The following is a 13,839-nucleotide window of genomic DNA, read 5'->3' on the forward strand; positions in this document are numbered from 1 at the left end:
TCATGATGAGGAGTCATATCCAATGACGGGAACAGAGAGGAAAGAATTTCCAATACAGATTCCACGAAGTATGCTCAAACACTGACTCACAAATTCTGGGGAAAGTGAACAATCAATTGAGTATACAGTGCCTATGAAAAGTATTCACCCTTTACCCTTTTATTGATTTTTTAAATCAGTCATAGTCAATGCAATTTGGCTTTTTGGACAAAAAACTACAAAACCAACCTGCAATGTCAAAGGGAAATTAAACAGAAGTATGTAACGCAAAATAAGTGACTGGCCTAATTCACCAGAGGTCCACCCAATTGGTGCTAGTTGTCTAGTGAAATGGGGATCACCTGAGTGCAGTGAATGTGTCTCAAGTGACTGTACTATAAAGACATCTCTGTCCGGAAGGTCCAGACACTGGTTAATTAGTATTCCTGGCTACCATTGCACCATGAAAGAACACTCCAATCAACTCAGAGAAAAGGTTATTGAAAAGTATGAGTCAGAGGATGGATATAAAAAACAATCCAAGGCAGTGAACATCCCCCAGAGTTCAGTTAAGTCTATCATAAAGAAATGAAAGGAATATAGCATGTGTAAATCTGCCTAGATCAGGCCGTCATACAAACTGTGCAAGAAGGAGACTAGTGAGAGAGGACACCAAGACACCTATGACTACTCTGAAGGAGTAGGAGAAGCTTCAGCTGCTGAGATGGGAGAGACTCTGCACACAACTGTTGCACGGGTTCTTCCCCAGTCAGAGCTTTAAGGGAGAGTGGCAAAGAAAAAGCCACTGTCGAAAAAACTAATTAAATCCAGACTAGAGTTCACTAAAATGCATGTGGGCGACTCCCTGATCAAGTGGAAGATGAGACCAAAATGCTGCTGCACAATGCACTGCACATCACCACAAACTCAACACCCCTACTGTGAAACATGGTGGTGGCAGCATCATGCTGTGGGGATACTTCTCAGCAGTCAGCCCTGGAAGGCTTGTAAAGGTAGAGGGTAAAATAAACGGGGGGAAATATTGGAAAATCCTTGAGGACAATCTTACTCAGTCTGCAAGAGAACTACAGCTTATTTTCCAGTAAGCATACCGTGGAAGCTACACAGAAATGGTTTAAAGACAGCAAGGTGAATGTTCATGAGTGGCCCAGTTAAAGCCAAGACCTCAATCCAATAGAGAATTTATGGCTGGACTTGTTCACACCAGAACCCTGTGCAACCTGACAGAGCTTGAGCAGTTTTGTAAAGAAGAATGGAATAAAATTGCAGTGACTAGATGTGCGAGTCAGTGCTGTGATTGCAGCCAAACGTTCATCTACTAAAGACTGACCAGAAGGGTGTCAATATTTATGCAGTCACTTATTTTAGATTCTAATATATAAGATATTTTCAAAGAGCTCCTGCTTGTGAGAATGAGACCTTGTTCATCAGCTCATTGTCTTCCAAAAATTTCTTTGAAATTTAAAGCACAAATTGAGCACCTAAACTCCCAGAGTTTAAACATCAGTATTTAAAAATATTACAGTACTCCTCTTCTACCAGCAGAGGGAGACATCTACCAAGTTCATTGCTCTCATCCTTCCTTTACATTCCCTTTCTGTTATAAAGGATAAAACAGGTCCATCTGATCAATACACTAAATCAATAGGTTTAATTTAACTGTTACAAAGTGTATAAAGTTAAAGGTTTTATTTCTGCTTCTGTAGGTAGTTATCTATATTTTCTACTATTTATGTTAATGCATGTATCACTTGGACTCATCTCTTTGGACTAACAAACAATCTGCCCTCAAGGCTCTGCTCCAAGAGAGAGGAAAACACATCGTTTGGAGCAGATAAGAAACTAGAAATCACAAAGTTAAATCCACTGTCAGTGTGAACCAAAGCAGAAGTGCTTTAATGACGTGAAGGCCCGAGGTCCAGTGATGTGTCACGGCCAAATCATCAGCTAATGAACCCCTAGTTGTTTATATTCCACTGCATGATTCAACGGTTTGGTGTGAATGTGAGGTTAGAGTCAGAGAGCCAGGGAGTACTTGTCTCATTATTAAATATCAGGGTTCAATGGTAGGTCCAATAAAAACAGCCTTCAGGAAACATCAGGATAACCACAGTCATGAGACCAAATTTACTCAGACGCACACTCTCATTCACAAACAGCTCAGGTCAATGTATACTCAAGTAGCTCTTCACTGTCTGTTATCATTCTTGCAGTATTTCTGCTGTGAATTTTGACTAAAACGTAACCTCTCGATTTGTAGGTTAAAGATAATGTAAATGTGCTTTGGTCAGAATAAAAGTTATAAAGCACTAGTGAAGGATTTTGACCCTGTATAAACCAGCTCTAAACAGCCTTCCTCAGAACAGTCCGTTTCGGTGTGTGTCTCTTTAAATCTTCTTTGGGTCATGCTGACACATCGACAGCTGTCAGTGCTTCCATGGGGTGGGGCGGGCCTTATTGTAATAACTCATTAGCCCTTATTTATCAAATATGCCTGTGCCACAAAACTGGGTGTACACTAATTTCCACGCACAAATCAGTATCCATCAATCTGGATGTGAGTGTATGATATGCTTAAATCCCACACCGGGTCTCTGCTCTTGAACGCAAGTTTTCAAGTCAGTGTGGACTCACTGTGCAGCATGAATAATGCTTTTACTTTGATAGACTTGGTAGTTTTGGCACCAGGTAACGTCATGGGCAGGTAGGACAGGTTGGGTGGGCAACGGGGAAGGTGAATGTTTATTTTTTGTTCCCTGGAGGGCATACCAGGAGAACACCAATTGTTTGTAAGAAACTTTGGCTGAATAAACACTAAAGAATCTGGATATTTTTGTATGAACATTGACATTTTTTGATCCTGCATAAACTCCACTATCCCCCGGCCACAGTGGTCAGTTTGATTTTGAGTTTGTTTATTAATTGACAAGAGCAGGTGGTGTTAGATTACATATTATTTTTACTTTTTTCCTGTTTACTTGCAGCTTCTTTTAAGATCCACAACAAGCTTTTATGTCCTCATCTTAAGAGCTGACCATGTTTTAAAACATCCAAATGTAACGAATATTGATTATATTGTAATCTGAACATAAAGAGTGATGATGATATAAATCATGGGAGTTTGAATGGCTGCAACAGTGCTGTTATCTTCAGAGGTGACTTCCTTCCACACACGGTGTTACTGATAACCTCTAATGCTGCATTTCATTACAGATCTCCATGTCACAAACTCGACATGGCGAGGCCGGTTGAACGGATCTCATGTCATAAACTCTGGTGGCTAGGCCAGCTGAACTGGGAATATATTGAGAAATTTTACTGAAATGACAAATGTTTTCAGCTGCTGCATCTGTCAACACCCACTCATTTGTACACTATGATATACATGTTTCATAAATCACTCGTAGACCTTGTTGTAAGATGATTTCTACGCCCATATTTGTGCTGGTTCTTATGCAAATTTGATAAATGAGGGTCGTTATGACATCACAAAGAGCAAAGTTTTTAGACACAGACAGACCGCAAAGGACCATGTCGGTTTTGTGAGTCAAAAAATACTCTGGATACCTTTATATATGTGAAGAAATAGTAAAAATATGGTATTTCTTGGTATGTCTACTTTAAGTTTGGTGGTTTACCGTAGGTAAATAAGTGGCCTATGAAAGTCACCAGCAATAAAATTATCCTTGCTGCCCAAAAACAAAATATTTACTGTCATTTAACTTCAAATGGAAGGTTATCTTACTGTAAATCTTTGTTGTTTGAAACTCGCCTTAAGTCTGTCATCTTTGACGTCTTCAAAATTGTATTAGATTTGAAAATTCTCTAGTGTTTCGTGAGCCTTAACCCTCCTACAGACTGTGCATTTTTAACAATCTTATATGTTTCTAGCATGCTACACTGTGCGACATAAATCTCATATGACATCAAGTTTGATGTGTGTGGACTGTACGAAAACAACTCCCACCTAACGACACTGAATCGCAGGCAGCATTGTGTGCCGATATGCAAAAAATCATCAGTGTGCACCATCCACCTTCGCCGCCAGTGCCACGGTAAATAAAGAAACAAAGCAGCAACAAAGGCGTTGTAACTGTAGCATTTATATGCTTAGAAAAACATCTGAGATCAAGATGTTCCTCCTTGCTGGAATCCCACAAACTTCAGCTTTTTGGCATTGTCTCCATTCTAATGCTAACTTTTTTGTTGGCGTCAGTGTTGTGTTTGTCATTGTTATTTCTTGCAGCATTCCTATTGGTTGGTATGTCGACGTAGATCATAGCAGCAATCACATCATGAGATGGTCATCATAAATTTCTAACACTGTCACAATTTTATCCTAGGCTATCTTTGGTCCCAAGACCATGGCAATGGTCGTCTGTCAACTTGTCTCAGTGCGAGGATGTAGGTTCACCGTTTTAGAGCCACAACAAAAGATACCACAACGATTGGCCATCTTTTGCCTGGGACAGCCTAAAATTGCACAGTCCCAATTTAGTCCTTGTCCATACTGCTTGGCCCTCCCTCAGGTTTTGAGTGTTCATGCCTAGGTAGGGTGTCTGTATCTTATCGGAAGTGAGGTGTTGTTGAAGTGCTATGCCACATGGCCCTTTGAATGAAGATTTTCCAGAGGCACACTAAACCATGTGTTATTGGAAATCTCTAGGAATCTCTTGCAAGATTTTAAAATGACAATAACAGTCTTATATTTTAATCTAATGTTGTTTCAATGCACTTTAGTCCTTTTGATTTCAAACACGCTCATAGTTGAAATGTCTGATATTGTTATGTCTTTTATAAAATGCTCTTAACTCATAAAGTAGGGGGATTTCACTACTACCCCCTGTAACTTTCCAGGGGTGGGGGTGGGGGGGTCCTTTCCTTTAATTGTCTCCTTATGAGTTCCCTTCATCTTCAGCTTGGTTCCTGTTGCTCAGTGCTGATGTTCACTGGTGTTACTCAACAAGTTACTATTTATGCTCTATGGGACAACTGATATGTTGCTGCTCCAGCGTCACACCATCTGCTTTTTTGATCAGGAAATCAAAGTCAGGCATCATGTTCACTATTTTTTGCATTTAACTGAAAAAGACATAACTTTTTGATATTTAACAATGTGTAAAAGAAGTAAAAGAAGTAAAAATATTAAGTAGGCTGTGAAAAATCTAAGGATCTGTAAGAATAAGTGACGCATTTGTGTGAAAACTTTAAGTTTAAACATCATGAATGACTTAATCCAAAGTTTATTCTCCGTTTGTGGCTCTAGCGCAGTTATTTGTTGAAATGAACCTAAAAACTGTGAAATAAATAAGTTCAGGAACCAAGAAATGAAGTCATGCATGTCCTCTGAGTTTAAATAAACCATTGAGTTCTGAAGATTTGGTAATGAGCCTAAAATAAAGATAAGCTCCATTTAACAAGGACACACATAGAGGCCAAACACCACACAAACACAGAGTGCAGTGCAACTTGAGGACAAAATGTCCTGCTCCTCTGTGGCTCCATAAACCAAAGCTTCCTTATGTTTCAGAGACCACTGGGGATATATTTTTCTGCTCCCTGCTTCTCCCTCTCATCTCCTTTGTAGGATACGACGGGAGGCGGCGTTGGGTTTCTCTGATGTTTGTGTGGGAGAGAGAGAGGCGGAGGGATGTCGTTCTTACAGTCTCTCCATTTTGGGATCAGGACAGGAAGTGGGCTCACCAGAGGAAACATGACCTCCTCCCCCTCCTCCCTGCCTCTCTCTTCTTACTTTTTCTTGTATTCCCTCTTCCTCCCTTTGTCCGGCCCTCCCCCCTCAGTCTGTGCCCACACGTTCACAGGGTCATTTCTGTCTTTTTTTCAGGCTGTCACATGAATTTGTACAGTGTGCGTCTCTTTAAATCCCATTCTGCACCCATCCTGTGTAAATAAACCCATGTTAACCAGCGATTATTCCTAAAACAACGTTGAAACTGCTGCTTTCTGGGCTCCCTCCCTCTCTCCTGAGACTCTCGGTCTGTTATGTATCAGAGCTCCTCTGATTAAAAGCCAAAGCAAAGGTCAGACTCTGCTGGGTAACCGAGATATCGGCTGACTTGAGCGCAGCTCTCATACCCAGTGGTCTGATACTTGGAGCTGATGAGCCTCATGTTACATTAAGTGGAGGGAAAGCCCACGGTGAGCCTTCAGGCGGCACACCAGTCCGACAACAGTTATCAGGAGCAAAAATCCTCGGCACGCTGGCTTTCCAAGGAGGCTTCTCGTGTTCAGAAAAGTGCCCCTGGACATAAGAGAGACATGTTTTGCTTTATTTTCCCCCCTGTCTCTAACTCCATTTTTTAAATTCTCTCCCTCTACTTCCCTCTTTCTGCTAATCTCTGCAGCTCAGGAGGTCTTGACCCCTTGCTTTGCAGTATACACACTCAAACACACACACTGAGAAAATAAAGAAACAGCATGTCAGCAAACGGCAGTGTATTTCACCACAGAGCACAGAGCCAAGGCACCAGGAAAAAAAAAGAAGACCTCCATCTTTTCATCCTCTGCCTTCATCGAAGTCTGCAGCGTGTTTGTTTGTTTGTTTCTCCAGATTTTTCCGTTTCTGGTTGTTTTCTCTCCAGTGCAATGACGAAAAACTTACAAAACAACACGTGTGAGTGGAAACAAGGTAGGTTAGTAAACAACAAACGTTGCAGCAACGTTACAGTGGTACTGTTAGACGCAGTGGTGTTTGTACTGTACGGTTACCTCATTACACACAGTGTCAGTCACATACTTACAGTCATTTATGTACAAAATACATAAACATGAAGAAAAAAGCCACAATTCACTATGGGAACACTCACAGATACATACAAATAACTATACAGTTTGATAATAAGGCGAGTGGAAGTGCTCATGATCAGCCGCGGCCTCTCAAAAGGGTCTTTAGATTCAGGATGGAGGGGGTCAGTCCTGCTGCTGCGTACCAGAGTGAATGTTATTAAAACACTAGGAATTAAATCAAACTACACTTAAGAACAGCTTAAAGAAGAGGTGAAATGAGGGAATGAGGAAGGACATGGGCTTTTATCTCAACATACATCCATTAAAACCTCATAAAAGAACTTCTAAGGCAGAGATCAGGGGCTGTATTCACAAAAATCTGATCTGACAATCATGACATTTTCTAAGATTTTGCCCAAAAGCGAAGACTAGTAGGTTATTAAGATAAATCATAGTAAGAGCATCTTAGTCCTTGAGAGAGCTCCTAAGGTGAAAAATTTCAAGGAGTAGTGGTGAGGACTTTAAAAACAGGGAATACACTTAACAATCATGCCGATTTGCCCAATTTCCACCTGCCCACCAAAGTCAGCAAAGGCCACATTATCTGATGATCCAAATGATTAACCGGCCAGATTTTGCCAAGGTTTACCCTCCCTGATAACCTCCAAAGATGATCAGGATGCTCTGATTTGATGTTGTAAAGGGAACACCAAAGACAGCTAAACGCACACTCTGTGGAGTGCTGTTTTGGATCAGCCAGTCAGGAAGCAAACTGACCAAAGGAGGAAGCACAACAAACACAGCCATGGCAATGAAAGTAAACATCAGGCATAAACGCAAGTGGATGACAGAAATGGAGGAGAAATTTGCTGATTTGTGGTCGCAACATGAGTGATTAAACATGCCCTGTATAACATAACATAATCTAAAGGGAGTTAGAGGTAACCCTTTGTTTTAATGGGCTCTAATTACCTAGTAATTTTATAGTAATAAGTGGTAACTATTTGTAATTTCTCAAGAATACTAAAGTCACAACTTGGCAATATGGTAAGATTAAGGAAGTATTGATCTAGTAATAATGTATTAATTATCAAGTAATTTATTGTAATATTGTTGCAATTCTCTATCATTTAGGTGGTATTTTACACCAACCCTAACCTCTAAAAAAATAAATAACTAAAAAAAAAAAAAAAAAATTGCCTGGGAATTATCAAGCAACTTGTACAGAAAATGATCATGTTATTTCTAAGAATTGACTTGGTAAAATACCACCTAATTACCATAGGATTGCAACAATATTAAAAGAAATTAATTTATAACTTATACTTTATTATTGGGTGAATAATTATTTTAAATTAGCAAGTTATTAACTGGTAATATGCCAGCCTATTATAAGGTAATCACACCTCATTCTTGAAAATTTACTAGATAATAACCAATTAATACCATAAAATTACTTTGTTATTAAGGCCCACTAAAATAAACTGCTACAGCGTTGGACTACAGGAACAATGGCTGTAGGAAGGAGCTAACAGCTAGTCAATTTTTTGACTTTTTTCAGATTTTTGAGAATGTAGACTCTGGTTGTGGGTGACTGAATCTGTTAGTGAGCGGTAGCCCATGTTGGTCATCTCATTGAACACCACACACTATAGGAGCGTTAAATCTGAGTCAGTTAAGATTTTATAAAACTTATCGTGTGCCAGCTGTAAGAGTTGTAAGAGTTTCTTAAACAGAGTAGAAAATCGGAGGGGGTCTGGCTGCTGACTGCAGCTCTCAGACGCCCCTTCTTGCAGACTGCTATTGTGAGACGCAGCCTCTGTCAGGACGGGGAGAACGTAATTTGCCGGTATAGTGTATTTCCGGTTTTAGAAGTTTTTTTTTTTTTAAATTCGACTTCTTTAATAAACAAAGTCTGGCAGTTACATTCATGAAATAACCACACTGCAAACATTACAGACTAAACAGCATTTCATAAATAAACAGAGAAAAAGGTCAGAGGTCTAATCCAGCGTTCTGATGATTTCTACTGCTTTGTTGAAAAATGCTACGTCATCACAAAAAGACAGCAGAGTCTAGCCCTAACCCTAACCATTTACCCATGTACAGAAACACCACGTAGCACAGCAGACGTCAACAGAAAATTGGGTTAACATGTGGTTAACTACTAAGCCAATGTAGCTATGTTAGCTGTAGAAAACTTAGCATAAGCTAACGTAGCTTTAATAAATTTAGCTACGTTAGCTATGTAACTATTTTACATTAATAAAACAGATTTATGAGATCTACAGAACTGTAAAAGGTGTACAGGTTTCAGCTACATTACCTACTTCTCTTATGTAGCCAGCATAGTTAAGCTTCATCCTTCGCTACGTTCAAATGTTTTCATGTGGGACTTTTTTCCTGTTAGCAGACTGACTAGTCGACTTTATTAAAAGTTTTGTGATTCAGTTTTGTAGGTCAGGTTTTGACTTCTAACTTCTGGTATCCTAACCCATCCCTCAACTCTTACACTAACCCTAACCAGAAGTTTAATCAGGTTTTATTTTGAAAGTTTTAGCGCACATTTCCGTCCTGACAGAGTTGATCTGAAGTAGGGGCGTCTTGAAAAATGGAAAAGTTTCTCAAACAATGAATAAAAACACTCATCTTCAGTCACTGAGTGATGAACAGGAAAATCATTCTTTACGCAGACATTTGAGCATATCTTTTGTCTCTTTTCATTTGAAATTGAAGCATCCATGGTGGATCCTTCTAGAAGTTTACTCCACAAGTTAATCTGACTTCTGATTAAAAGGCTCTCAATGGTGATATCAGCATCAAGAGCCTACTGTTCAAGTGAGCATGTGCTTACAGACATTTTGTAAGCTCTGCACTTTTACAGTAATGCTTACAATTTGTTCAGCACAGACTTTCATTTCATAAAGCCATGCTCATGATTACATGATCAATTTGATCGATTTCACAGTCCTTCAATGCCTGTTAACACTGAGAGATCGCTTTTTAAAAACATTTTACTCCTTTTATCGAATCAACCAATCGCAGTGTCTGAACAAATGTCACATGTAGCAACGAGTCAATCCCATTTCTGTCACTTCCAGGAGATGTGTGTATGGATGGGCAGTTTGGTATCATACATGGACCAAAGTATTTGGCCACACCTGTTAATTGTTGAATTCAGGTGTTTCTATTAGATCTGTTGCCACAGGTGTACAAAATCAAGCAATCCTCATACCTCCATGTTGGATGGAGTGGTGTAAACCACAGACACTGGACTGTGGAGCAGTGGAAACGTGCTCTGAGGAGTGACAAATCACACTTCTCCGTTTGGCAGTCAGATGGGTGAGTCTGGAGAACATTACCTGACTGCACTGTGGTAACTGTGAAGTTTAGTGGAGGAGTGATAATGGTATGGGGCTGGGTTTTCAGGCTTTGGGCTAGGTCCCTTATCTCCACTGTAGGCCAGTCTTAATGCTTCAAGACATTTCAAACAATGTTATGCTTCCAACTTTGAGGCAACAGTTTGGAGAAGGCCCATTTCTACTCAAACATGACTATGCCTCAGTGCACAAAGCAAGGACTATAAAGCCATGATTTAAAGAGTTCAGTGTGGAAGAACTTGACTGGCCTGCACAGAGCTCTGACCTCAACCCCATCGAGCACCTTTGGGATGAACTTGAACGGAGGTTGCGAGCCTTACCTTTGAAATGCTCTATAGAATGAATGGGCACAAATTCACACAAAAACACTTGAAAGTCTTGTGGAAAGCCTTCCAAGAAGAGTGGAAGCCTTTATAGCTAAAAAAGTTGGGACAACTCCATATTAAAGAACATGCATTTGAAAACAATGTCATTACAGTTCCTGTTGGTTTAACAGTCAGGGGGCCGAATACTTTTGTCCATGTAGCGTAGGATAGGAAAGGGGGGGCTTCAAGGAGCTCAGGACAAGCCACCAAACACAATTAATCTTTGAAACGAGAAATGAGAAAGTTCAATATCACCAAAGTAAGTATATTTTTTGCCTGGTCATTTCTGCTGGTAAATTAATCGATTTTAAATTTTAGTTACGATTTGGCCTCAACAATTATTAAACCACGATAATTATAATGAACGATTACTTTGCCGCCTGTTGCGTTCTGCTCTTTTAGTTTTTATTTATTCAGGTCCATTATCAATTTGAGATATTTAGATTTTTTTTTCAATTTTCTTGATCTATTGCTTGATTATCAAGGTGTTAAGGGTGTTTCAAGTTTGGTAAATCCATGATACAAAATGTTGTAAAATCAATGAGTAATCAATCTTAATGATCATAATCTCAAAATAATAGAGATTATGATTTTGCCATAATCGTGTAGCCCTACCAGTCACTAAATATGTTGATCCTTTATTTTTTTTTCTATTGGCTATGAAAATGATTCTGATTAATATCTGCTCATTATTTCATACTTAATTCAGTCATTTTAACTTAATTTAGGTTTAATTAACCATAAAATATAAAAATGTAAGAATGGATGATGCTGTAGTCCTATTAAGTGAAAACCAGATAGTGAAAATTACCAGTGTGTCGTCTGCATAGAGCTTCAGTTCAGTCTAGTATTTTGGATCACTTGCTACAGTTTCATTGATTTCTTATACATTTTTTCTACAGACGTCCAAAATATCCAAAGAGAGGATGATAAAAAAAGGTTATTTATAGTTCAATCCTGTCATAATGGGCTGTTCCTTTTATTTTTACTACATACAAAGAAGAGGAACCATTGGTGTAACTGAAAGCCTTCATATAACAGGGGTATTTATGACATGTCTGAGGTTAAGCTTAGGTTACTGTGGTACTTTCACTGGTTGGAAACAAAAGAAGACGTATGGATGAAACCATAGCTCATAGAGCTGTGTGTTTCTGTGTGTTTAGACAAAGTCTTTAATTTAGAGCTCACTATTTCTGCCGGAGGAGGAGATGAACAATCCGTCTATTGTGCCCGAGAGGAGAGTAAAGACTTCTTATCTGCAGCTGTTCATCTCTTGTACGACGGCAGGGGAGGAGAGGTAAAGATAGAGGAACAGGGAACGAAAAGAAAGATTCATCTCTTCCCTCTGTTAAAGTTCACTGACAGGAACACTTGTGCAACCTTATCACATAACACAGCATATGACCAGTCTGAGCCCAAACCCTCAGCCCCTCTCCTCTATCACGTGTACATCAGGACAGAGCATTCTTCTTCTGCTTACTCTAAACTGTCCTTTTTGCCTTTTTCTGTCTTCCTCGTTTCTCTTTACACAGCTTGAAGTTGAAGCGGCAGCAGTCTGACTTTGTTTAGTGACAGGGTTGTCATTTTAATATTTACATCAGAGATAGACACTTTCAGTGCTCAGGTTGTGTCTAACTGGTGTTTTCCTCTCTTTTTTCTTCTATTTAAAGGCATTTTGAAGAGTAGAACACATAAGAGCTACAATAAGGTAGAAAGATGACCGTCTTTCCAGCATACACACATTTATACAGGTTAGATGAAGGGTCTCTTCCACAGTGACCCTCACAGTTTCCACAGGTAGGCCAACATGTCCACAGGTTAACAGTTCAGGTAAATCCACACTGTGTACTCCACTGGTGAGTGTTCATGTGCTCTCAAGAGCTGTAGTGTCACATTAAAGCAGGCCTGATTCACAGTCCTGCATTCATTGCGTCTTTTCACAGTTTCAACAACATTTGCTGAGCGAAGGTCACTGCAGCATGATATCTTTGAGGTTTTCCTGCAGGATGGTGTCCTTCACGGCGTGGAAGACAAAACGGATATTTTCTGTGTCTATGGCGGTGGTGAAGTGGTGGAAGAGAGGCTTCCCCCTGTTTCTCCGCTTGCGGCTGAACGACTGCACCAAGAACGCCTGGAAGGAGCAGAGCAGAGAGAGCGTTACTGTTGGTGTTTGGTGGTAATCTGATTTCCTAGAAGTTATCATGTAGAGGAGAAACCCTGTAGCTGCTATCAGTGAAGGGGAATGGATCAACCTGGGGAATGGATCAACCTGTCCCACTTTGGGCCAAGTTTTTAATTCAATTTTAAAAGTAAATGACCTAAGATTGAGCAGAAAGACTTCAGGATTCATTCTCACAAATCTTCATTATGGTTTTGAATCACAGGAAATCACAGGAATACAGGATGCGTTGGATTATATAACACCATGATATCTGAATTAATAAAAAGCATTGTTTACAACCAGCTGCACTTATGAAATAACAGCAGAAGACAACATTTTACAATATCTAAACACAACTAGTTAAGAAATAACTTAAATAGAACCTGTCAGACAAAGCGAAGTAGGCTAGAAGATCTCCAAATCAACACATTATTTCTGTGATCTAAAGAAATTCAAGAACAGATGCAGAACAAAGTGACTGGCATCAGTCTGGAAGAGTTACAGTGCCATTTCTAAGGCTTAGGGGCTCCAGCAAACCACAATGAGAGCCATTAACCACTAATCGAGAAAACTTTGAACAGTGGTGAACCTCCCCAGGAGGGGCCGACCTACCAAAATCACTCAAGGAGCGCAGAAAAGAACTCAGGACAAGATCTAAAGTTCCAGAAGGCCTTACTCGACTTAGTTCAAGTCAGTGTTTATGATTCAACAACAAGAAAGAGACTGGGGTGCATACCACTGCTGCATAGCGTTTTATAAAAAGATCATCATCCCAACAGTCAAACATGGTGGTGGTAGTGTGATGGTCTGGGGCTGCTTTGCTGCTTAAGGACCTGAATGATTTGCTGTAACTATTGGGACAATGAATTCTGCTTTCTATGAGAAAATCCTGAAGGAGAACGCCCAGCCATCAGTTCATGATCTCAAGCACACTTGGGTTATTCAGCAGGACAATGAAGCGACACACACCAGCAAGTCCAACTCTGAATGGCTTAAAAATAAAGGTTTTAGAGTGAACTAAGTCCAGGCTCTAATCTGATTGAAATGTTGTGGTTTGATCTTAAACAGGAAAACCCTCCAGTGTGGCTGAATTAAAACAACTCTGCAAAGAGGAATGGGCCAAAATTCCTCCACAGGGATGTGAAAGACTCATTGTCAGATATTGCAAATGCTTGCTGCCAAGGGT

General features: G+C 39.9%; 1 protein-coding gene across 1 annotated transcript in view; it reads right to left on the minus strand.

Annotated features, from left to right (window-relative positions):
* Nucleotides 1–6,451: 6,451 nt before the first annotated feature.
* The window catches only part of gna12a (guanine nucleotide binding protein (G protein) alpha 12a), a 49,311-nt gene continuing 41,923 nt past the window's right edge, over nucleotides 6,452–13,839 (minus strand). Inside the window, exon 6 of the mRNA XM_041784753.1 lies at nucleotides 6,452–12,623. Coding sequence (XP_041640687.1) covers nucleotides 12,462–12,623 — 162 coding nt within the window. The 3' untranslated portion in view covers nucleotides 6,452–12,461. The remainder of the gene's footprint in view (nucleotides 12,624–13,839) is intronic.

Source organism: Cheilinus undulatus, linkage group 4, assembly GCF_018320785.1.
Source record: "Cheilinus undulatus linkage group 4, ASM1832078v1, whole genome shotgun sequence".
Lineage (NCBI taxonomy): Eukaryota > Metazoa > Chordata > Actinopteri > Labriformes > Labridae > Cheilinus > Cheilinus undulatus.